Here is a 24,204-nt window from a genome sequence, read left to right as displayed (position 1 = left end):
ATTTAACGGACTATAATTTTGGAAAGTGCCCAAATATGGGGCTCTCAATATTTGGGGGAGGTATATAATATAATAATATATCAGGTATCATTCACATCAACAAGTGAAAGTATCTGGCTAGTCAATACCAAGTGGTATTAAAAACATTACTCTCATTCCTGATACATTTCTGATGCATCACAAGATTTACAGGTACTTTATCTGTGTGTGCTTCTTTGGATAAATCTGAACAGATTCCACCATGATAATGAGCTCCTTTTGACGAATGATGAATGTGTTTTACCGAACCCAGTTGGGGGTCGGGATGGTTGGGGTGGGGCATCGATCCTTCGTTTGTGCGGCCATTGAGAAGGACAGAAAAGCGAGGGAGAGGAAATTAGAGGAGGAGGAGGAAAGAAGGGGCGTGCATGAGGGGTGTTTGATCAAGTGCGGGAGGAGTGCTAACGTTCTTCATTAGGCCTTCCCGCTCAGGATTTATCAACAGCTGTGCATGTCTAAATTGGCCCTAACTCATTCACGCAAGCTTCTTCCCTCGCTTGCTCTTCCAATATTCTCTCTAATATCTCCCACACTATGTGATTTTGAGACAGCCGATCCAGCTCGGAAGCAAGGCCCCCTTTTCCTTTTAATGAGGAAGCGCTTGCGATAAAGTGCGGTTTCATGCTCCTGTCACACAGAGCTTTGCTGTCTGTCCCCTTCGCTGGTCTAAATGATTCCCTTTCCCGAATAATCGACCTGCGGCTGAGTACGCACGGGAACTCGCGCGCGCACACACACACGTCAGCCGCGTGGAAAATAAAAGTCTGCTCATCAGTAGCGGCGAAAAATTGGATTCAAGTAAGAGTCGCTTTCGAAAGCAGTCATCTAAGTAGTTACATAAAAATAAGAGGGGAGAAAAATAAAGACTTAAAGGGATTAACTGGTGATAAACTTCTTATTTTCAAACTTAGCGCATGAGCTTCAAATGGACAAAAATATAACAAAGTGCAAATTGGTGTTATAATAATGGTTTTGGATTCATTATTATTAATTTTTTTTCACGTTTGTTCTGATTTCAGTTGGTTGCAATTCTTTTTTAGAGCGTGGTTGTTTTTGTTCGTTTTTATTTTTCCAAAAATGCTTGGCTTTTGTGTACGGTAGTTTTTATTGGCATTATTTCTCTGCTGGGGTTTAGGATGGAGGCTGAGAAAGAAATTGATTTTCATCATTTCTCTCTTTGTAAAGCTGTTCTGCCCCAGTAAAAGCATGATGCACAGCATGAGCATTTTCGATATGGGGAAAAAAAAAAACAAGTGACCACAGGGCAATGGCGAAATTGTGCAAATAAATGAAAGATTTCCCCTCACCCACAAACACACACAATATGTTTTTTGGGGGGGACAGGAGGGTGATTGCAGGAACAATTTATTCCTACAATGTTTGAACTCCTAATTTGTACCTTGAAAGGGTTTCGTTTTTGTCCTTTCAAACTTGGCTGACGCCATTTTCAGTAGCATGTTCCCTTTGCCCTGATGCGCAGTTTTTATTCTGCCATCTTTCACGTTCACATTGCTCACGAAGCGGCAACAAAAGAAAGCGAGGCAGGGAGCTGAATCATGATCACGCACATTTGAAAGAGGCTATCGACGGTTTGAAGCGCTCAATGCAACGTGCCTTCGATGCGAGACGGAGAGCGAACAGAGGCTGCAGAGACAACAGAGCAGCTAAGTTATGTTGTCTGCCTGAAAGCAGCAGCAGTTCCGCAATGCCAAATATAGACTGCTCCAGTTTTTCGGCAGCGGACAGCAATTCGCAATTGATTTTGGTGTTCAAATATGTGTGTGTGGGGAGGGTGGGTCAAGAAAATGCACAGATCAATACATATTAGGGACATTTACACAATGGTCATCTTTTTGGCTCTAAAGGTCACAACGGTGGACTTGAAATGAAACAAACAAAAGTGTGTTTTAACTACTGACTTTCAGCTTTAATTTGAGGGCATTTTCATCCAAATCAGGTGAAGGGTAGAGGAATTATTATTATTTTTTTTAAGTACCTCCTACTTTTTAACCAAAAGTAATGGGACAGTTTACTGCTCAGCTGTTCCATGGCACGCTGGGCGAGAGCGCCTGCTGATCGAAGCAGGCGCTTTGTATTTATTGGCGACGTGAATGCTGACTGAAACAGTAGGTTGAATTTTTGAAGTGTTTGAGGTGCTATGATCTGCTCATATCAAACCAGATATTTTCAAACTCACTGGATCACAGTCCAGATGTACAACGAACCCACTGCCGTGTAGAGCAAAAAACCATGATTAACCCTCAGCTTGTCACATTATCAGGTTTCAGGGTGCATGCAGGGTTAATTGACACCCGCCCAAAAAAGTTTCGCAATTGCCAACGGATGCCGCAATATATATAAAACCCAACTGTTTTTTTTCTGCTGGGCAAGGCGATGGGTTGACTAAATGAAGCTCCTAACCTCAGTTCAACCTAGTTGCCTGACACCAGGATGCTTTAAGATTATGCCGAAGTAAACATTTTATATTTTGTATAATGTAGAGTAATATGGACTTTGCTTTTGCCGAGCTTGGTTTGGTTAAAATAGTTCAAAGGGAACAGAAGGGAGCACAGGATAACATGTTTTTTTCCCTTTTCTAGTTTTTGGAAGTGTGTGCCCAAGGGGTTGAGTGCCTTAATTTATTGTGTGTATGTGTGAGAGTGCGTGTATGAAGGGAAAAGCCTCTCTAAAGTGAGCGTGTGCTGTGTCTACAGATAAAACAGTGAGGATGTATTGGTGTCTGAGGGTGGGGGGGGGGCAATTACTGCATGTGTAGACCAGCGAAAGATGAATTGGTGGAATTCAGAGGGGAAAATGTGATTAAAATCGTATATTTACTGATTTAAAAAATCTGTCATGAGATCTACTGACCAAGTCAGAGCAGCGTGCTTTGTCATTTATGACCTTTTCTCTTCATCTCCCTCCAACGCGACCATCCGGAGGACTGAAACGGACTAATTGAAATAAATGTAGTTGCGATGCACAAGACTGCAGACGTCCTCTGCTTGGTCGTCATTGTCGAGCGAAACTGTCTGGCAGGTCACTCAAATGCAGACTTTTCCCCTCCGCCTTTATTCACGGCATTATTTATTTTGGTTTGTCTGACAAATACATTTATGTTCGCTTCAAAATAACATTGCAAAATCTGATGAATAATTGTACAGTATGGAAAATCACCCTAAAAAAAAATACAGAGGAGGTGTAACAGAGTAGGACCATAGGACACGTACTGTATATTTCCAATCAGCCAGGCTGAATGCACAATTTGACGTCCCAAAACATGATATAGCACCATTTGTTCATTTGAAGACATTAATATGTATTGCTCACCTGATGTAACACTGAACTGAGATGCATACAGTGAAAAAAACCCCACTGTGCTCAATTTTCTGTATATTCGACAGAAAAAAAACTAAACGTATCTGGATCCGGATGGGTTTATATCATGCAACCAATGAACGAAATACAATTGAGGAAATTAAACAAAAACAATTTTTTCAGTGTAGGCACACTTAATTTGGGCCCGACCGAAATTGATTTTTTTTCCAGATTGCTGCCGATTCCGACAACTTTGTTTTTGGTCTCGTAATGCTTACAACTATAAAAGCATGAAAAACAGTAATTTGACAATGTAGTATTAACTTAACCTTCAGTATTTTTTTTGGGGGTGGGGGGGAGACATTTGAATGTGATTATCTATGTTGTATGTTGTAATGGGATTTTTTTTTTTGTAATCTGCAAAAATACTGTCGCGAATATCACCTGATTAAATCGGCCAAACCATTGATCAGTCGGGCCCTGCTTTTAGTGTCGCCTCAGCTCGGTTTTCATACTTATCAAATAGTACAAGACAACTTCAATGCAAGAGTGGAGTTTCCTTTTCAAGCTGCAAACAACACACTGAACTGAGATGTCCCCAGCGACCTCCGCCGGCCCTGTGAAATTGGCACAATCAGCCAGAAGATATGCAACCCCTTCTCCTTCAGCAGTCGTCCCCGGCCTGCCTCAGAGGGTGATTCTTTCTGCTGAAGGCGCACCCTCCCCCCCCCCAATTCATTCTGTAATCCAGCCCACAGAGGCAAAAATAATAATAAAAAAACAGCACCGGCAAAGAGCAAATAACACGTTCATATTTCAACATATAAATAAAACGGCGAAACAAATGCCTGCGAGTGAGGCTCGAAAGTGACAGGAGTTGCATGACATGTCGCTTGGTGTAAAGGAGCATGGCGGAGATGCCCCGTTTTTTTTTTAATTGGCCTGCTCTTATTTGTTGCCCTGGAATGTCTTCACAGTGAGGAGACATTTACAGTACATGTGGAAACACAGATTGGTGTCTGTTTTATGTTGAGCCCACGTCTACCTACTAAATGCTAATCACGTTTAGCAAACTGCGCTTGACGGGGAAACGGAACGATTCATCACTCCCGCAAAGAGAAAATGAAGAATAGTACTCGTGTAGAATGAATATGCTCAGATAGTTTGACGCAACGATGCAATTGTCGGTATTGTAACCCGGTGGCATGCAAATGAATGTATCTCGGAAATGGCTCAGTGCCGGTCTTTGACAACATTACGTAGCTCATAACTTCATCCTTGCGCAGGACCATTTGGAGTGGAAGCCGAGCGAAGAAAAAACAAAACAAACAAAAAAACAACACAATCTAACATATAAACACATCTTATTTTCCCTTTGGTGCTTTGTTGCAACTGATGAATGTCTTCTTCTTTGTTGTAAAGCCAAAGGAATTCCCAACGTGAGCTCTGAAGAAAGTCTTAAATAATATACAACATAATATAACAATAAATATTGCTGGGGGCAGTGGTAAAACTGCCTTTCCTTTGGTTTTGCAGTGTTCAGTTGTCTTCTTGAGGAAAAAAAAATCCTATTGGTGGTGGTTGTTCTGTTCAGCTAGCGAAGCATACACGTCCAACTTGGAATCCAAACTTTTGGTTGCTGTTGCCAAAGTCTGTTGCGGACACATCCATAATAGGCAGCAGCTCAGCTGAAGGGGAGTCCATCTGCAGAATGGTTCTTTCCTGACCTTTACGTACCTGAAAGAGAAATGTCGAAACGGTTATTACGTGACCTATAAAATGGTTGGGTTGGGATTTGAAAAAAAATAAATACTCAATTAGCAAATGTTTACTTTCTGCAATGTCAATTTAAAATATGGCCCTATTTTTGAACAAAGAAATCACTAGAGCAACCCCCTCAATCCCAGCGTTTTACTGGATTTTGACTGATTTTACAAGGCCCACAGAATATTTGGTTCTAATGCTATATATATGGAGCCAACCAAAGTAAAGTTTGGACTCTCTTCTTTCAGCAGAAAGAAAATCTTGTTCTTTTTCCATTCTTCAGCAATCGGCATTACAAAATGGCTAAGTTTCATGAAAATGGTGATTCCTGGGCAAAAGAAAACGGAGAAAAAGAGCTTTTTATAAAAGCATGCATTTCAATCACATGAGGCACCACTGCCACCTACTGGTCACTTTTTGACATGATTTACGATGCAAACGGCTTATTCTCATTCACAGATTGCTTCAGACGCTCCTCCTCTCTATGACGCAAAAAAAAACACGCAGACATACAAGTACGTCCTTGGTAGGCGGGGCCTAATTTTAAAAAGACGTACAAGTACGTCTTGTGGAATGAAAGAGTTAATATCAAGAATTGTTACTCTACGTAACGAGAGCAAGCGCCCTCGAAACCAGATGGATGATTTAAAAACATCATGTGAAATGATAATCTCCGCACTGACCTGGCATCCGTCGTACACGGCGTAGATGAAGGAGCTTGTGGCCTGCGTCAGCTCTTCGTCATTGCCGGCCCGGAAGCGCAGAGCGTGGCGGTAGGAGTGCGACGTGCTGTCATACCACCCTGCTGAGTTCTGGCACATATATGTGAAGCGCTGCTTGGCCGTGGCGCTCAGTAGTTTGAGGAAGGTCAGCTGGACCACTTGCACGGTGTTGCCGTCCATGTCGATGTAGGAGAACTGCCGGGTCGGGGCACATAATCATTAGCTATGATGACAGACCAGAGCTATTGTTCGATCTTAAGTTAACATATCCAATTTGTACCTTCCTGCCTCTTCTGTATTGACTGTACCATCCTCCTGGTTTCTCTTTGCTCCACCCCGCTAATTTCACCTAAACGCCAGTTTAGGGCACAATCATAGGCTGAGTTGCTTTGGCAGGCTAATGCGGTTTGCACTGTTACAGACTCACCATTTCAATCTTCTCGTCGGGGTCTAGGCAGGTATCTCCGCCAGCTGTGAAGTTGCAGTAGACCTTGAAGGCATCACGGTTGCATCCTTGGTTAGGATCAATCCAGTAGTCTCCTAGGAAGGACACACAGATGAGTTGGAATTGATTGAGACATCATTCAAAACTAATTAGCAGACTTCGAGCGATACAACAATTGCACAATTTCTATATAACATGAGAAGACATCATAGTATTTTGGGGGGGGCACGGTAATCTGTGCTATGGAACATTTGGCTTTCTACCTTGAAAGCTTTAGTAGACAAAGCAGACTAGCCAGGGTAATTAGGTGCTTCCTCACCATCTTTGAAATCCGGTTGAACCATCATGAGCTCCTTGCAGGTGCGTGCCGGGCTCTCAAAGGTCCCCAGGGGCCTCCTCATCAGCTCCACCTCGGTTTTCATGGATGAAAGGGTTGCAAAGACTTCTTCCATTCCATCCTCTCCTCCCAAAGGCTGGTCTGCTTGCAGGTAGTCTTCCATATTGATAAGCGCCTCCTCCTCTCTCGACGAGTTTCGTCTTTTCTTCTTCCTGCCGTCCCGGATCGGCAACGGTTGCACCACTGTAGCAGCGGGTCCCTATAAGGTTTCATGCCAAAAAATTAGCCCAAAAAAAAAGAACTACTCCAAGAGGCCATGATGCTAATTATCACATGTACTGACTGGGGGTCCTGGAAAGCCAATAGGGCCTGGATCACCTCTGGGACCAATGGCACCCTGCAGAACAGAAGAGGGAGAATATCATGTGGCAATTATTTGCCACCTGCAGGCTGTCTTTAAGAGCGCTCAGCTTTATCCAGGCACATATTCCATGACAAGATTTTGCAACTGTGTGCATCTGCAGTCAGTGATGAGCATTTTTTTTTTTGCTCTCCAGACACAGTCTAGCAGGTGTCAAAAACACACACAAAATCCTATTACAAGGTAAACACAGTGGGGGGCTTATGATAATGTGTGCCCCATTTAAGCCCTTGACATCAACTTTGTTTCTTGTCCACGGCAACACTTGTAGAGCTACTTGAACGAAAGCTCTCTTCTTGACTCACCATGTTGCCCTTGGAACCTTTTTCTCCACCAGCACCCTATGAACAGAAGAAGAAATGTGAAAATATAATAATTGTTGCATTGAACTGGATAATAATTCAGCGCACATTTTGCCAAATGTACTTACTGACAGACCAGGTGGTCCTGGTGGTCCGGTGGGACCAGGTGGGCCAGTCACGCCCTAAATATATATGGTACAAGAATGTGCTTTTAGGGAACTTTATCATGAGTGATTGCAACACAGTATACCGTACACGGACATCGGCTCAGTTTAGACATTCTCCTAGTTTGATGTTTAGTTTGACAGTAAACTTCAGCTGGGAGTGCCACTGAAACAGCTTTAAGCTTTTTTTGGAAGAATCGTTCCCTATTTGCCACCCGGTTACTTATTGAGTCTAGTTGAGCTAGCTGCCACCATACAACGCTCATATGTCAAGTCTGTGCTCGCAAACAAACTCGTATCTCCAAAAACTCGTAAGTTGGCTCACTCGTATCTCAAGGCATCATTGAATATGCAACGTTGCAACCGTTCACACCTCATCTCCTTTAGGCCCGTGTGTTCCATCAATACCAGGCAGGCCTCGGTCCCCCTTCTCACCAGGTTCTCCAGGAGGGCCTACGAGCCCAAGTAGCCCACCATGACCCTGCAGTCAGACGCATGGATCAACTTTGTTCTCCGCAACATGGAGAAAGACGCACTTACTTTTTCTCCATCTATTCCAGGGTCCCCCTTCAATCCTTGAAGCCCTGGTGGTCCCTGTGAACATTATCAGACACGGTACTTAGCCAGTTCCATTATGCAGATTCAAATTGGGGACATTGATTCAACTAGGGATGACGCCATTTCCCAGAAAGCATTCTGAATTGCCTCTCAATTCATTAACTCCATTACAAGCTCAATTTAAGGCGCTCACCATTGGCCCAGGTGGTCCGGTTTGTCCCTGTGGACCAGTTAACCCTTGCTCACCCTGGAGGCCAAAGGAATAAATACAAAATAGAGTTCAAGAGAGATGGAACCAGACCATCAATTGTTTTCTGCCACATCCAATTGTGTACTGACCGCGGGGCCTGGGATGCCGTGAAGTCCATCTGGGCCAGACCTCCCTGAATGACCTTGCGCCCCCACAGGGCCCGTCTTACCCACTGGGCCCTGGCTACCTGTTGTTCCCTACCGATCAAAAGAGAAAAAGAATACATGCGTAGATGAACGTAACATATCAAAATCGTTGACCACTGAGCGCAAAACCATCAATGCTCACCTTGGCCCCTTTCATTCCTTGCTTGCCTTCAAGTCCTGCGGCGCCCATGTGACCCTGGGGTTGCAAATTCAAATTTGTTGATGGAAAGAAGTCTCAACTTGTTTAGCATGTGTGCATGTACAAAATACACACGCGTATGAAACATTAATCTCACCCTCCGTCCCGGAGGTCCTGGAGGACCTGGCTCTCCAGAGGCTCCTGGGGCTCCCTGAAGATGATGATAGTAATTTGATTACAAAAAGTTGGTGCGACAAAACACAGGTCCAAGTCAATACTTCCCCCAAGCAACTTACCGCTTTGCCTGTTTCTCCGTCATCACCTTTAGGCCCAGGTCCACCATCTTGTCCCTAAATAACAAAAAATAATTATGTATAACTGATTGCAGGAATCATAGGCAACCATTCCTGCTAACATGAAGGTCTCCTGTATTTGTATGTGACTGTTGACCATTGCTGGGAGACTATTTTTATTTGAGAGGAGGCTGATGGGCAAGTGAGAAAACGACGAAGCCTGTTGCAACATGGAAACTGTGGTGTATAATACTGCAGCTTTGAGGTACGCCAACATTATAAGAAAATATTCATGTTGCAATGAAGAGCTCATGATAAATTGGCCAATTAGATATCAGAGGTGGTCTACACTGATGTAGGAATTCAGTATGACCAGGTACTCCAACAGAGTACCTTATTGTACATATATTGTCAATGGAATATGTACAGTTGCTTACAGTGACACCAGTTTCTCCAGGTGGTCCCGTATCTCCTGGGAATCCAACAGGGCCCTTGGGAGGCAGATCAGTCAGTAAAACAGCAATGGACATGATTGGTTTACTTCATCATATCGATGGTAATGTGATAAATCAAACGAACAATATTGCCCTTGGGTCCATCCTCTCCCGGTGGTCCTCTAATTCCTGGAGGACCTGCCGCACCAGATGCTCCAGCATCGCCCTTCTCCCCTATGTCTCCTTTAATGCCCTGAAACATCCGCCAAGCGTGTCACAAAAGCTACGAGGAGAGAAGTAAAAATTGAGGTATGGTTAAGGAAGGGCCAGTATTGACTCACAGCGGGGCCAGGCTTTCCAACTAGTCCTGGATTACCGGCCTCGCCGTCCTCACCCTAGAAGAGAAAACACGCTGGGAACATGTCAGGATTTGTGTTATTACTAAAGGGACATGCCGACCTTCTCCCCAGTCGGTCCAGGTTGACCAACTCCGCCTGGCATTCCAGCTGTGCCCTGAAAGACAAAACATCTCCAAATAAGAACCATGGATAGCTTTAACATTTTGATTTGATGTCACACAAAAAAAGCTCCCGTTTGTTAGCAGTCCTTTTTGCTGAAAAGAATACAATATGGAATGCCCCTGCGGTATTCCACTTGAGCACGTATCAGTCCATTTATGGATCATGGCGTCCTGCACTTGAATGTTGAATAATTGAGCAGAGTGAGAACACTGTATGCAGATGGACAGCCATTACCCGGATAAATATAACCGCCTCTCAAGGTTGACAGTCAAACAGTTGTAAATGATTCATGAAGCTTCAAATGTAACTGTCTGTGGGAATCTTTATACTGCGTGAATAATTCAAGTCTCATAGGTAGATCAGGGGCTGGTGGGGGGGGGGGGGGGGGTGTCGAAATGACAATACCACAAACTGCTGTACAGATCATCATACGTTGCATGTGGTGCGCTGAACTATAGATAACACGGAAACTCTGGCCGCATTTTATGTGCACCCTCAAATACTGTTTTTTTGTAAGTGTCAAGTATCTGATTATCAATTCAAGGCTATATGGAAAACCTGTTTTCAGTTTCGTTCATATTTTTGGGTTCCCGAGTTGCCTTTTCCAGATGTAGTTGGTTTTGCATGTGCTTAACAGCCAAGCAATACATTTTTTGATGTTGCTGTGACATAAACTGAATTTGTACGCAACTCAGAACGTGTACCATTAACCAACCCGGTAAACTCAGAACTACAGTAAGCGAACATGCCTTCGAGTGCCGTGTGACAACAAATTCTGCGCAAACTAGTTCTTTGCACACCGCTTGGAATGTCAGTACCACCGTGACAGGGGGACTCTCTGTATTGAGGTTTTTATAAGAGAGAAGTGGTCCAAATCTGCTATTGTGATGCAATAACAAAAATATGAGGGTCCCTCTACCTCAGCACCAATTAGCCCCTGGGAGCCTCGGGGTCCGTGCTGTCCTGGGGGCCCCTGAGAAGAAAGAAATCACATATTTTCATCAGCGTCTTATTGCTGAAAAAACAAAACAATATCGCATCAATCAAACTACACGTGACCTTGCTCGAAGAGCACAAAAAGTCCCCTGGATATCATAACGTTAGCGACACGATACACACATCCAGGCAGGTCGTTAGCCTCCCCCGCACAGACTTTTTCCTCATTTGCCCGTGCCGCCACTATCTTTCCCTTTCTTCTTCGTAATAACAAAGCTGTTATGAACAGGACCGTATTCTCTGAACCAACAGTCAGTCAGAACGTGATCGGACTGCTCAATGGCGCGCTGGAGAAGTGCCAGGCGATGAATCCCCTACTGTGTTTCCGTTGAGTAAACATAAGGGAAAGTGTGATGTCCAAACGGAAAGGAACACTAGCTAGCTGAGGACAGGATGAAACACACACGTCCATCCAGTGAGGACATACCGGTGACAAGTCCTGATCTGTAACAGTCAGACATTCATGAACGTATCGCAAGTGTCCTTGGCAGCCTCCTGCTCTGTGACTCTGCCTTTCTGTTTTGGCTCCATGTCGCCACATAATCTGGCCGCGGAAACCGAGTGGCCATAGAGAATCTCACGGAGCGTGTGTTCATGGTTGGCGGCGTACCGAGATGACTGTCACAAAGGAGGATGCTCATTAGTCAGCCAAGGCTGAGGCTAATCTGATTAGCAGCTGTCACGGAGTCTTCCTTCCTTCCTCGCAGTCAGCGGCCCGGCCCGCCTCTTCCTTCCACTCCATTGCTCGGCTGCTTCCTCTCTGTCGCTGCTATCTCATCTTTTTTTCCACTTTCACCAAAGTGAACCCTCCTTTCAGTCAGAGTGTCTTTCTGCATCTGTATTTTACTCTTTTGGTCACGTTTGTGACGACACATGGAGGCTCGGTGCATAGTGGAGTCCTGTTATTTCCAAATAAAGTCACATTTTACGTTGATGAAGGGTAAGATGCTTTAGTAGACCCAATTTTTACGTGTTACGCTGGCATCGATGCTCACATGAAGCATTTGTTTGAATTGTGAAGCTATTGCACTAGGCTGACCTTAGCTTGTTTTCTCCAGTAGAGTACTTTTCATCGTTTTTTTTTTTTTATACTGGTTTGCCCGTGCGGTGTCCCGATAGATCAGTGAAGCAAAAGCAGTTGTGCTCTTCAGCCTGCCATCTTGCATCAACCATACGCAGGTTAATCTACCCGGGGTAATGCATGTTGCCAAGGGCACAACCTGTCATTTAAGAAAAGCAGAAATGCATTCATTGTCATAAATATTTCGTCTGACATCAGAATCCTTTTGTATATCATTTTAAACCACTGAATAGACAGAATAAAAGATGGATAGCGTGCCTCCATTTTTTTGTTGTTGTGAATAATAAAATAAAAGGAGACATCGCCTTGAACAAAAAATAGATAAAAAATAAATAAAAAAGACGCGCTGGACAATCAAATTCAAACACTCATGTTGATCAGATCATCACAGATGCAGATTACTGTGCACGGTAATCCGCTCCAAACAGAGCTCACTTGGCATACACAGGGACATCACCTCATCAAAAAAAAAAGAAAAAGACCCGGAGAGAGACAGTGCCTTCAAATATTTCAAATGAAAAGATGACGTTGGGGCCGACACAAAGAGAGGCTGAGGGAGTGTTTTGATTTGTGCCATATCTAGTCTAACACCGGCCCATAATAAAGATGCAGAACCAAACTAAACAATAGTTTATCGATTCTTCAATCCCATCCCAAAAATATTTTATCCGTTGTACTCACCAGAGAGCCCACATGTCCACTTTCCCCTTTCTCCCCCGCCAGTCCTGGCATTCCCTGCACAGAAAGACCGGGATTTGAATTCATGATTGGGTCTTTAGTACGGAATTCCGTTGCCTTTTTTACCTGTAGGCCCGTGGGACCCGTTGCTCCCTTAAAGCCTCTCAGTCCTTCGTCTCCTTTGGCTCCATTCATTCCCTGCTGCCCACGAGGCCCCGGCTCGCCATCTGCCCCCTGAAACACACAAAGCCGGATCAACACTGCCAGGATCCTCCCCGGACGCATATTCTTGCAGTATATTGTGCGCTATGCTGCCCTACAGTCATTCCTGGCTGGCCCACGGGTCCTTGAATGCCAATAGGTCCTGGGGGTCCCTAAAAAGCAGACTGACTGTTAAATACTTTCACTGAAGACATGATTAAAAGCCATCTGCTCATTATCCCGGCGGGGTGCATTGTACAGACAAACGGTTATCATAATGAATTAGCCAAAACCCAATTATGAGCCAGGATGTCTTCTGCCTCCCGCTGACACAGGGCTCTTGCATCATATTGAAATTATTGAAATGGGATTCACACTCACTGCTTCTCCTTTGTCTCCCTTGCTTCCCTTCTGGCCGGGTCCTCCTGTCTCACCCTACGGTGACAGATGCACTCGCGTCAGCGTACAGGATCTTCATTGTCATTAAGAAGGCTAGTGGAGTAGTTACTTTCTTGTCCCTGGAGCTATTCGATATTCGGATTTTCTGCTAATTTTGAACTCCGTGTAACTATTGAATCTTTGAGGATACTATCCAAGTTTTGAGTCATGGCACCCAAAGTATATCCTTGTATCTTTCGGTGTCGATTACCTTGTCTCCGTCCTCTCCTGGAGGCCCATGTTGTCCCACGGGTCCTGGAAGTCCAACGGGTCCTTGTGTCCCATCGTGCCCAGCTGGCCCGGTGGATCCTTTGTCTCCCTTGGGACAAAGAAAGCACATATCATCGTTGGTGATCCTCACACATTGGATCAGAATGGTAGTGTAAACTCAATTCGGAATGTTTGGCGTCTTACTGGTTCGCCTTTCTCTCCTATTGGCCCCGCGGGGCCCAGACTGCCTTGCCGTCCTGGCAGCCCAATCCCACCCGCTGACCCTGCAGGACCCCGCTCTCCGGTGGCACCCTTGGGGGGTCACAAGAGGTGGAGAAATGATGTCGTTCAGAGTTAAATTGGAGAAGTTGTAAGGAAACGGAATGAAGCGAACCAGCACAAAATCCGACTTACAATGAGTCCCGCAATTCCAGGTACACCCTCTCCTCCTTTTAAGCCTGCAGGACCCTGGGGGGGAAGATGCAAATAAACTTCATAATCGAGCTCTTTTAATTTCAGCATTGTGACATCAAGCCAAATGCTACAAAGCTCAGCAGAATGTTTGTAATACCGGTGCACCAGGGAGGCCTCTGCTTCCCCTAAATCCCTGGATCCCTACAGGGCCACTCTTTCCCGGTGCTCCCGGTGGGCCCAGGTCCCCCTGGAAAGCACATTAACACAAAACAGAACTCAAATGAGTTGAGAGTGGAAAGCAGCCATGTGCGGAGTCATCACATCAACTGGGGAATCATACGAAGGAAATAATACAAATCTTTTCTGCGAGCTTTCTATCCGTTACTACCGGTAAAATTCAAAGCTAGTATGCTAACAGTTGATAAGATAATGTTTCAAAAGTGTTGATCACGTCCTTGGACTAAAAATGAAAGGACAGGACCGCAAAGTAATGATGTTCCTGACAACACAATGAAAACTACTCACCTTGGCTCCCTCCTTTCCCGCCGATCCAGGTAATCCTTGCTCGCCCGGTGGGCCTGGTGGGCCTGGATGGCCCCTGTCACCATTTGGCCCCGTTTCACCGGTCTTACCCTAAAGGGGACATTCGGACAATTTCATTATTGATTTGAAAGGGCGAAAGGAAGAGTGGCATTAAATCCTCTCACCTGTGGTCCGACAACACCCGGGGGACCAGGGGGACCATTTTTGCCTTGGAATCCCTGATAGGAAAGAATATTTAGAGTGTCATGACTTTTGTTTCACCCGCTGTGTTATGGTGACTATATGACTCGATGGCTCTTTGGCAATTTATTGTTGGGGTCTGAGGGCAACAATATAAAGCATGAATACAATGTGGATGTAATGGAATAGTAAATGACTTACTGGTTCCCCTCTCTGGCCAGGATGACCGGGAACTCCATCTTTTCCAGGTGGACCCTAAACAAATAGTATCTTGTGTTAAAAACAACAAAAACAAAACGTAATACTAAATTTATTCTAAAATGGTAACATAAAAGAAGAATAACTTCACTGAAAGTTCCACTCACACTTGGTCCTTTTGGTCCTGTTGCACCATGCATTCCTTGTGGGCCTTGAGGACCCTAAGAAATAAAATCAAGCATAAATAAAATTTCGAAAGCAATTTCAGCCAATCATTGTGTTTTCTGGAGGCTTTGCAACTCCAGTTTGACACACGAGTATTAAAGCCAAGCCACTGCCCATGTGTCAAGAAGTTACCTGTTCTCCAGGGGATCCTTGAGGGCCATCTTGTCCGGACGAACCCTAACAACCAAAAAATTGCTCAAAGTTTCTGTATTTTTTCTCCTTACTATATAATTATAATTGCAGTATGTAAATGTGAAGCTATATTTTTGACAAAGTAAGTTGATGGAATGTTTGTCTTTGGTTCGTTTTGTTTTTCTTGAGCCCCCATCACCTTTTCTCCAGGCTTCCCCGTGGGACCTCTTGCTCCTCTTCCTCCTCGGGCTCCCTGTCGGCAAAAACAAAAGGCTAATAAGCACGTGAATAATTTATATCACGGTGGCAAAATACGGAATATGGAAGTAAATTCAATACAATTCGATTGAAAATGCCGCCACCCTACTATCATAAGCTAATCTTAGTCATTTTGAATGAGGTCATTATAGTGCATAAAGGGTCAATAAACATTTCTGTACTCACGTTAGGACCTCTTTCACCTCCGGATCCAGGTTGGCCAGCTGGACCCTAAATTCAGAAGTTAATGTGTTTTTTCTTTTTCTTTTTTATTGTGCATACAGATTTATATTCAAAGCTATAGGATGTGAATTTCAATGAATGGAAGTCCCCTTACCCTTCGTCCTTTCTCTCCTGGGGGTCCTCCTGCCCCAAGAAAGCCAATGGATCCCTGGGGAGGCGCGTGGGCGTTAAACGGTTCAGCGTCTCATTATTGCATAATTAACAAATGTATCAAATTAGAGCTAATCGAATACAAAACGCAGCTTTAATATACTCTCATTCATCAGCATTTGATGAATACGCAGGCCTGAAGACCCATTAATAGAATAGCCAATTTGAAGACGTCGTTTATCATCATTTTGTGTTTAACCAAACAAAGAAAGGTACGAACGGGTATAACACTGAGCTTCATCAAGAAGCAATTACCTTTGACCCTTGACGTCCTGGGTATCCAGGCAGTCCTGGCACTCCGAGTTGACCCTATGAAAAAACAAACAAGACGATCCTAGATTAAAAATATAAAGTCAGTGATATTTTTTTTGCCTTAAGCGTTACAACACTACCACGTAGATACTATTCGTTAGCCCATCTGTCGCAGGTAGCATGTTTTGTTAGCATGAAGCTATGGAGCCTCTCTTTGTTTTATGTGTAACTTCAACTAGGAGTGGCATTAAACCGCTTGAAGCCTCTTTCGTGAAGAATTGTTCATTATCTGCCAAAGTGCTGCTTGTTGTGAAACGAGTTGATATACCTTCTCTCCAGCGATCCCAGGAGGTCCTAAATCCCCCATGGCTCCGTGTTGGCCCTTTAGGCCTTCTGTTCCGTCCTCTCCACGAGGACCTGGAGGCCCACTGTCTCCCTAAATGGTTAAAAAAAAAACTAAACGTTTGTTTTGCAGATGTGTATAAAAGAAGTTGGGGGAGTTATAAGGATGCTCTTACACTGTCTCCCTTGAGGCCCATGTCACCTTTGAAGCCAGGGAAGCCATCCTCTCCCTAATGAGGGCACAAGTGAGATCTTGACTGGTAACTGAGTCGCTGTATTGTCGTCATAAATCTGAAGGATATCGCCGAACTGGTTTAAAGCAAGCAGACCAAAGTCTAACTTACCTTCTCTCCTTTGCAACCCTTTAGGCCTCTGATGCCATCTGCTCCCTAAAATAAATATATATTTTTAATATATAATAATATATAATAATAATATAAAAATCATAATTGTCACAAACTTGCACAAGCAATCTTAATCTTCCATCCATCTAATTGAAAGCATTGCATTGTTCCCCCACCCCCAAAGCCAAATTCACCGGCTCTCCATTAGGTGCTTCACTGATTATTTTTAAAAGCTTTTGGTTGGTATTTGGTCAATTTTTGAGCCAGGTTTGGTAACTAATCGGTGCCACTGTCCAGTATTCCTTGTGCATTAACCTGATTTGATTGCCATTTTGGCAATGCCTCCAACTATCACCTGTCACTCAAATACAAAATGTTTATATGTGTGAAAAAATGACTTGGGGGGGGGGGTGGTGGTAAAATAAATAGCACAGTCATTATTATTGCGTCCATTATCTCACCTTGACGCCGCGGGTCCCCGGGTACCCGATCGGCCCCTGGACTCCTGGCATTCCCTGTATATGACATATCGTATTTACAGCAGCGATCAGCATTTTAATGAGCGTAGCATCACATTTAGCTATTGCATCCTATCCTGCAGGTTACAAAGAGAATGACATTTCCAAGTTGTAAATAAGGGGAAGACACAGAGTTTGTCATTCCTGGGCCGAGACGAGCGTAGAACAAGCTTGTGATGTGCTGTTACCCACTTGGGTGCCTTTCTCTCCTTGGGGTCCTTCTCTTCCTGGGTGACCCTGCAGGAAGAGAACGGGATATCAGCTCGAGTTAGCGCCATTGTAAATACGCTGTCATTGCGCTTAATTGCGGCATGTGCCTACTTGAAGCATTTTATCTTGACTCCCTTTCATTGTATTGAACAGTGTCGCCGTTCATCAATGCACTATAGTTACATCCATGGATGCAATGCATCTTCGTGCATACTTACAGGTTGTCCATCAATGCCCGGTAGTCCTTGCATGCCTTGTTTCCCCTGCGGACCCTGTATTGGACAGAATAGCATCACACGTGCAATGAATCAATCAAACACACAAATATTAACAGTGACTCGGTCCCGGTCTTGTGATTTTATCAGTCCAGCCTCTAGATGCACAAAGGCCGAGGCCGTCCTTAACGTCGGCGCGCCTGCGTATTTTATTTATTTTTTCTTTGGGATTGATTTCCTGTCTGTGTTAATTCTATCACACACGGAGCCAGCACTAGGTGAGTTGTTCTGTTCCCCTCCCCGCGGGCGAGTGCGGTGATGGCTCACAAGGTCACACGGGTTTGATTCTGGGAATAAGTGAGAGAAAAAGCAACCCACCTTCTCTCCCGGCAACCCGATGGGACCCTGGGGGCCGGGCAATCCCTGTGCCAGAGCAAAGCATCAGTTAGGTGAAATGTCGCAAGATATGGGAGAGATGAGTTGAGATATTTGTGTGTGTGCGTGAGTCCGGAATATTAAGTAGACGGCGTATTGAAATGGAAAACATGTCAAATCCGAACTTGAAGTGGTTTTAGCTACACGTTGGTTTTATAATTGTTGCACTGGTCGACAGCAAATTGGAATCAAGAGATGTGTCCCTAAATTTGTTATACTGATTTAATAAGTGCCTTTATGTTTTTGTTTCAGCCCATTATCGGCACAGTTCGGATTTTACTATGCAATGTAATTCTTGATTCATAAATATATTACAATATTATTGTTCTGAATATAAAAACCTGATGTGCTATAGCAAAAAAAATAAATAAAAGTGCAGATTCAGTATCAGCGCAACAACAAAAATTTTTATAAGCCTCTCTGGTTTAAATGATTTTTTGTTGTTGTAAAACTTTGTTGATCTATGCATTGTTATTTAAAAATATATATATTACTGGAAAATTACAGATGAGACTGACAACAGATTTTGTATTATAGTTGTGAAGGAGCGAAGAAGGGGCTTATCAAAATAATTTTAATGAAAAACAGTGGGGAAAATGAAGATATGAAAAGGGCAGCCACAGAGACAACTTCTTTATGGCAAGTGTTGAGGAAGTGAACAAACGGGATGTGTGGTTTTATTCAAATTTTCGAATACTCAAAAGACACGTCTGGATTTTTGGTAATTCTCAGTACCTGTGGTCCAGGATTTCCTTGTTGCCCCGCAGGTCCTATTTCTCCGTGCGGACCCTATAAACAAGCATCAAAATTGATTTTATAAACATCATCAGTTATAAAGGTAAAAGGAAACAATCTGGGGGAAAAAAAGAATGTTTTTGACTCAATATAACAGCCTGACCTGGTTTCCCTTTGACCCCTGGGGCCCGTCTGTTCCTTGGACACCCTAAAAACAGAAATCATTGATATAATTTAAAAAAAAATGTATACTGCTTTCCAAATGGAAGCGATTTTGACTTACCTGTTGGCCAGGTGGTCCCGGTGGCCCTCTCGGCCCAACAAGACCCCGCGCACCCTGGATGCACAACATCAGTTTATTTGCGGATATTATGACAGGATGCGAGGAACACTGCTCTGAAAATCTGAAGCTACTCAAATGTAAAAAGAGATAACATCACATTTATTTCATCTTGTATTTGCACATGTATATTTGTGTGCTTAAAAAAAAAAAATGAAACCAACCCCCTTCCACCTTGCTGCAAACTCTTTGTAGGCTGGCCAAGCCACCTGTTCCAAAGCCACATCTGTGATCCCCCGAGACGTGATTGATATGGAAATATAATCATTGCGGCCATGATTTTTATCTCTTCGCTCTGCCTCTACCTCTTTCCCCAGCAAACCCAATTTCTGCCTGCCATTTGTCTCTTGTCATTCCCCCCCCCCCCCCCCCCCCGCCCACTATCTTTTCCATTCTCGCTCGTGAAAACAGACCGTGTAGTTTTAACACAAATCTGCGTGCATCGCTTATGGCGCTTTATTTCCTGACCGCGTAGAGTGATGATGCATTTGGAGGGACAGCCGCCCGCTGAGCCCAAAGCTCCTACTGGGAGAAAGATGGAGTGCAAGTCAATCAGCCACTCTGTTTGCTGCAGAGATGCGCAAGAGAGATGACACGGTCACGACTGGCGCTCCCTAACATCTTGGGCTGCCTTGTTTTTGTTTTTTTTTTGGTTGGGGGCGGAGCGAAGATCATCTGCACTGATTATATTTTACACATTTTTACCAAAAGAGAGAGAGAGAATTAAATAAATATACAAAAATAAGAAATATATATTATAATTTTAAAATAATACTAAAATAAAGACCATATAAATAAAAAAAATAAAGACAATATAAATAAAAAATAAACAAATGCATAAAAAATACAGACAAAAAAAAACTATTTGTTTATGCTTATTTTGGGGACATGGGTGCGCTTCGTACAAAGATTGTCGGAAATGTATGAGAATCAACTGCAAATTGCAAGTCAGACTATCATGAAGAGGGAAGGTAAATATTTCATTTCTAGCCTTCCGAATTGGGAAAAAATATTTCTCATTCAGTTGCAAGTCTGCTGTTCATTAAACACACTTGATTGACGTGCTGCTCACAAACTTGTGGCATGTGATAATAACAAAATGTAATAAACTCCAGTGCAAGTAGTAGTAGTGTTAATTAAAACCATGCATGTACAAAAGGCAGGAATGTGTCGTTTGTGCTTTACTCACAGGTTCACCAGGTTGCCCTCTCGGGCCAACGGGTCCAACTGGCCCCTAGCAAATACAAAGTTGGCGACATATTTTTAGCATGGATCTGATCCTGATCACAAATATGGAGACCTGTCTCATTCACGCTGCAAGCATCTCGATCAATTAATACCATGCATCCTGACGGAACTTAATCCTTTTTTCGTTTTTGGATTTCAGGAATAACTGAAATTCAGAGCAGGCTGCTTGTGTGTGGTGCTGTAGGATTTACACAGTGTCTTATTGATCGATTGTATCCCACTGTTCAGTTTCTTTTAACATTGTGAGATGAAAAAAAAGAAAAACAAGCTGCTAGATGCATTTTGTCGATTGGGGAGAAATAGTCTTCTTCACCTTTTCTCCTGGCTCTCCGGCAGGTCCCTGAGGACCAGGCTTTCCTCTGTCCCCCTATGAAGACACAAAATTGTCAAAGCTGCAGTAAATTTAAAAAAACGGTTATCTCCATGGGAACGATGCTTTGAACATATGCTACCCCCGTGTAAGCTGCTATGCCAGATTTCACAAGTAAGGGAAAAAATACATCAAGCAAATATCAAATTTGCCATGCAATAAGGTGCAACGTGTGCACATCAGATAAAAGGTTAAAAACTCACTTTGTGTCCCTGGTTTCCTGGGAGTCCTGGTAGGCCATCAAAACCTCGATCACCCTGTGAGGTCATAGCGCAAGTTCACCTCACAGGGCCAGCTAGCTGGCCCACAATAACGTCATCATTTTTCCGCTTGATTGGCCAGAGGAAGTCAAGTTAGATGAGCAAAACACGCTAACATGAACACATTGAGCATTCTGCCTCTCTACTGAGTGTTTGTACATATTTTAATTTGTGTCCTTCTTATTAGATACCAATTTATAACTGATCTAGATAATATCTGCTGATGTATTACGGTTTCGCGTGGGGTTTTTTTTGTCTGGAATTGATTGTTTTTATTTTTTTGCGACATGATAGTGGTTACTTAAAAACTGCAAGTAGATGATGAAACAATTTGGAATTATTTTCTATAGAATTTCTATTATTTAGATGAATACCGGTTTCTCCTGTGCTCAGCCAAGCCTCCAAAATAATTGCTGCCACGAATATTTCTTGCAGCCCAATTTACCACTGCAATGCGTCACCATGATGTCTTACCTTCACACCAGTTTCACCTGGAGCTCCACGTCCTCCATCTGTTCCAGCGTATCCCTAAATCAAGCATGAGCCAGTTATTAAAAAGAAAAAAGGATCAACTGATATCGTATCACATGATGTCATATTGAGATTTCCATCCCATAGCTTACCCTTTTTCCTGGTTTTCCGTTGCTTCCTTGAAGTCCTGGCAATCCTTGCAGTCCCTGTTATGGACAAGATAAATGTTCAAATGAAGGCGTGGAAGCAGGCGAGGGAGCTCGATGAAAGGAAATCAATCCAGCGACAATGAAAGCGAGTGGCAGATGGAAGCTTGCAGTGAGATAAACATGTTCGGCTCATTACCGGAGGGCCCGGGTCGCCAATGTTTCCTTTGTGGCCAGCTGGTCCTGGAGCACCCTGTCAAATAGATAAGGAGCAAGCTATTGACACATGAAGCAATATCTCATTGAACATTAGTCCTTTATGAAGCTTTGTACAGTACTCTGTCAGATCAAATTTGGCTTACCAGAGGGCCTGGTCGCCCTGTAAGACCCCTCGGACCTGGAGGTCCATTCATAGACAGCTGTAAAGAAGACCCAATTGCATGACAAATGTCTTGAGATCCCGATCAATTTCTCAAATGGCATGAGGATCAATACGCAAGATGAAGTGATATACCTGAGCCTGTTGAATAATAGCTTGCGCTTGGGCCTCCTGGGGGGACATCGCCGGTCCCTTTTGGGAATCAAATCTATACTGGAACTAAGGGCAAGAGTAAAAGTCAGGAGGAGTCCCCTCGGGTGGATGAAGCTCAGTCAACCAGCCCCCCCCTTGTGGTCAATAGTGGTGAAGGAGAATCTGTTTTGGTGGTAGTCTTACAGGTAGCATCAGCATGGTTCCTGGTGGACCTGGAATTCCGTCAACCCCGGGAAGGCCGGGACGTCCTGCAGGACCCTGAAAGTACATGTCAAGCAGACACACGTATGAGGAAACAGAAATCATTCACTTATTTATGATAACCATCAATCCTGTCGTCTCATTGAAAGTCTGCAAGTATTAGCACTACCTCGTTGTGCGCTGTCAGCGTTTTAAATGAACAAGTGCACAAACCTAGCAATAAAAAGGAGGTCAAGCGTGTCAACATCCTTCAGACCAGCCAGTTGAACTATGTGAGCTCTGTGCTCAAATATGAGCCAAAAACAATACGTGCTCCACTCACCATTTCCCCAGGGTCTCCTCTGGGTCCTGCGGGGCCAATTGGTCCAGCTGAACCAGGAAGTCCCTGTGAGGGATAATACCATATTGTCACTTTGATTTACGTGCATACTGTAGTGACTTCTTCACTACTTACGACGCAGCCCGATTAATCACCGGGTGTTGTCTATTTACATTTCTAAACACGGCACCTCAAATAGACTGGTGGTCGTGGTATTCCTCGTTGCTAGTCCCCATTGAATTGAATATGCCTATTGTCTTTTCTTGAAAAGGTAGCTGAATGAACACAGAACCGTACTCCAACTCACCTCTGGTCCTGGCAGGCCTGCCGGTCCTTCCACTAGCGCCCCCTGTAAACCCAACCATCCAAATATCAAGTCATTTGCATGCTTTCATATAGCCGAAGCCACGATGCGGTTCCTGCGACGCCTACGGCAACTCACCGGCTCAAATACCCCGGGTTCGCCCTTCTCTCCTTTCTCAGTCGGTAGTCTTCCCTGTGGGACGGAAGCATCCAAGTACAAAATCGTTTGACCACTGGGGGGGGGGGGAAACTGACAACTGGCTTGAAATGCCTGACTGGATGTTTACCGTTCCATGCCATGTCTCGGCTCCTTCTCGCAGTGCAAAATCGTAGCCTTCGTCGTAGATTTCATACTCCTCATACTCGGACTTGGTGTCATTGTAGTCGTCGTGTTCGAGGACCTGTTTTCAAATGCGATTACTGACATCTATGGTGAATGGAACATATTTGCATGTGCGTTCCACCCACCTCTGATTGTGTAATATTCGTGCCCGCTCTTACGATGGAAACGGCAAGGTCATCAATGAGGTTGTCGTAAAGGTCATCGCCATTGCCCAACTCTGGGCTCTTCGCCGGCTCCGGCTCCTGCGCGTTAATTGTGAGATGAAATGTTAGCGCTGCGGCTGGACAATAGGCCGAGGGAATGTGTTGGTCATCCTCGATGCAGGTACTAAGGCCAATTAGAAATCTGAGGATGTCTCCGGTTCACGGCTGCGAGGCAGAAACAGCAGTGGAAAATGAGTATGCGGCAAATTAGGCAAGTCGCGACATATTTCGAAGAAGGATGCTGTGCTAATTAAGCAGAGCATAGCAGACACATAATGTACTGTACATCCCAGGGATGGGCATTACACTGCATATTCTTGAGCAATTAATGGATTATTTTATATTTATGGACTGAAAGGGTCATTCATAAAAATATTTACTACGCTTGTGACTTGTATGTGAACTCCATTTTTCTTTGATTTGAATTCCAGTGAATCAACTAAAGCTTCCAATTAAAGGTTTATAATTGCCTATCAAGGCCACAAGGTGGAGCCAAAGCACCACTTTTTTTTCTGAGCAAGTGCTCTGGTCAGTCAAATAGAGGCCACTTCCTTGGGACTGACATGCCACAAGATGACGCCAAAGCAATCTTGTTGAATTAGACCGTGCTTTGGCAC

At 44.0% G+C, this 24,204-nt stretch overlaps 1 protein-coding gene across 2 annotated transcripts in view; it reads right to left on the bottom strand.

The window, feature by feature from the left end:
• Nucleotides 1–3,095: 3,095 nt before the first annotated feature.
• Nucleotides 3,096–24,204, bottom strand: part of col5a3a (collagen, type V, alpha 3a) — a 36,228-nt gene continuing 15,119 nt past the window's right edge. For both annotated transcript variants that reach the window (XM_052049815.1, XM_052049816.1), the window contains exons 7-67: nucleotides 23,510–23,626; nucleotides 23,329–23,442; nucleotides 23,181–23,234; nucleotides 23,046–23,087; nucleotides 22,742–22,804; nucleotides 22,402–22,476; nucleotides 22,201–22,284; nucleotides 22,049–22,105; nucleotides 21,886–21,939; nucleotides 21,693–21,746; nucleotides 21,544–21,597; nucleotides 21,013–21,066; nucleotides 20,753–20,806; nucleotides 20,381–20,425; nucleotides 19,135–19,188; nucleotides 19,015–19,059; nucleotides 18,852–18,905; nucleotides 18,060–18,104; nucleotides 17,685–17,738; nucleotides 17,449–17,493; nucleotides 17,200–17,253; nucleotides 16,739–16,783; nucleotides 16,571–16,624; nucleotides 16,381–16,488; nucleotides 16,056–16,109; nucleotides 15,745–15,798; nucleotides 15,594–15,638; nucleotides 15,349–15,402; nucleotides 15,150–15,194; nucleotides 14,960–15,013; nucleotides 14,796–14,849; nucleotides 14,579–14,632; nucleotides 14,397–14,504; nucleotides 14,029–14,118; nucleotides 13,872–13,925; nucleotides 13,662–13,769; nucleotides 13,459–13,566; nucleotides 13,191–13,244; nucleotides 12,929–12,982; nucleotides 12,735–12,842; nucleotides 12,612–12,665; nucleotides 10,773–10,826; nucleotides 9,792–9,845; nucleotides 9,674–9,727; nucleotides 9,478–9,585; nucleotides 9,336–9,389; nucleotides 8,902–8,955; nucleotides 8,763–8,816; nucleotides 8,609–8,662; nucleotides 8,410–8,517; nucleotides 8,264–8,317; nucleotides 8,053–8,106; nucleotides 7,886–7,993; nucleotides 7,477–7,530; nucleotides 7,352–7,387; nucleotides 6,969–7,022; nucleotides 6,608–6,884; nucleotides 6,271–6,383; nucleotides 6,124–6,192; nucleotides 5,805–6,038; nucleotides 3,096–5,094 (exon numbers count right to left, since the gene is read on the bottom strand). In XM_052049815.1, the coding sequence (XP_051905775.1) occupies nucleotides 4,948–5,094; nucleotides 5,805–6,038; nucleotides 6,124–6,192; nucleotides 6,271–6,383; nucleotides 6,608–6,884; nucleotides 6,969–7,022; nucleotides 7,352–7,387; nucleotides 7,477–7,530; nucleotides 7,886–7,993; nucleotides 8,053–8,106; nucleotides 8,264–8,317; nucleotides 8,410–8,517; nucleotides 8,609–8,662; nucleotides 8,763–8,816; nucleotides 8,902–8,955; nucleotides 9,336–9,389; nucleotides 9,478–9,585; nucleotides 9,674–9,727; nucleotides 9,792–9,845; nucleotides 10,773–10,826; nucleotides 12,612–12,665; nucleotides 12,735–12,842; nucleotides 12,929–12,982; nucleotides 13,191–13,244; nucleotides 13,459–13,566; nucleotides 13,662–13,769; nucleotides 13,872–13,925; nucleotides 14,029–14,118; nucleotides 14,397–14,504; nucleotides 14,579–14,632; nucleotides 14,796–14,849; nucleotides 14,960–15,013; nucleotides 15,150–15,194; nucleotides 15,349–15,402; nucleotides 15,594–15,638; nucleotides 15,745–15,798; nucleotides 16,056–16,109; nucleotides 16,381–16,488; nucleotides 16,571–16,624; nucleotides 16,739–16,783; nucleotides 17,200–17,253; nucleotides 17,449–17,493; nucleotides 17,685–17,738; nucleotides 18,060–18,104; nucleotides 18,852–18,905; nucleotides 19,015–19,059; nucleotides 19,135–19,188; nucleotides 20,381–20,425; nucleotides 20,753–20,806; nucleotides 21,013–21,066; nucleotides 21,544–21,597; nucleotides 21,693–21,746; nucleotides 21,886–21,939; nucleotides 22,049–22,105; nucleotides 22,201–22,284; nucleotides 22,402–22,476; nucleotides 22,742–22,804; nucleotides 23,046–23,087; nucleotides 23,181–23,234; nucleotides 23,329–23,442; nucleotides 23,510–23,626 (4,425 nt within the window). In that variant the 3' untranslated portion in view covers nucleotides 3,096–4,947. The remainder of the gene's footprint in view (nucleotides 5,095–5,804; nucleotides 6,039–6,123; nucleotides 6,193–6,270; nucleotides 6,384–6,607; nucleotides 6,885–6,968; nucleotides 7,023–7,351; nucleotides 7,388–7,476; nucleotides 7,531–7,885; nucleotides 7,994–8,052; nucleotides 8,107–8,263; nucleotides 8,318–8,409; nucleotides 8,518–8,608; nucleotides 8,663–8,762; nucleotides 8,817–8,901; nucleotides 8,956–9,335; nucleotides 9,390–9,477; nucleotides 9,586–9,673; nucleotides 9,728–9,791; nucleotides 9,846–10,772; nucleotides 10,827–12,611; nucleotides 12,666–12,734; nucleotides 12,843–12,928; nucleotides 12,983–13,190; nucleotides 13,245–13,458; nucleotides 13,567–13,661; nucleotides 13,770–13,871; nucleotides 13,926–14,028; nucleotides 14,119–14,396; nucleotides 14,505–14,578; nucleotides 14,633–14,795; nucleotides 14,850–14,959; nucleotides 15,014–15,149; nucleotides 15,195–15,348; nucleotides 15,403–15,593; nucleotides 15,639–15,744; nucleotides 15,799–16,055; nucleotides 16,110–16,380; nucleotides 16,489–16,570; nucleotides 16,625–16,738; nucleotides 16,784–17,199; nucleotides 17,254–17,448; nucleotides 17,494–17,684; nucleotides 17,739–18,059; nucleotides 18,105–18,851; nucleotides 18,906–19,014; nucleotides 19,060–19,134; nucleotides 19,189–20,380; nucleotides 20,426–20,752; nucleotides 20,807–21,012; nucleotides 21,067–21,543; nucleotides 21,598–21,692; nucleotides 21,747–21,885; nucleotides 21,940–22,048; nucleotides 22,106–22,200; nucleotides 22,285–22,401; nucleotides 22,477–22,741; nucleotides 22,805–23,045; nucleotides 23,088–23,180; nucleotides 23,235–23,328; nucleotides 23,443–23,509; nucleotides 23,627–24,204) is intronic.

Source organism: Hippocampus zosterae, chromosome 17 (genome assembly GCF_025434085.1).
Source record: "Hippocampus zosterae strain Florida chromosome 17, ASM2543408v3, whole genome shotgun sequence".
NCBI classification, from domain to species: domain Eukaryota; kingdom Metazoa; phylum Chordata; class Actinopteri; order Syngnathiformes; family Syngnathidae; genus Hippocampus; species Hippocampus zosterae.
This window is presented reverse-complemented; position numbering and strand designations above follow the sequence as displayed.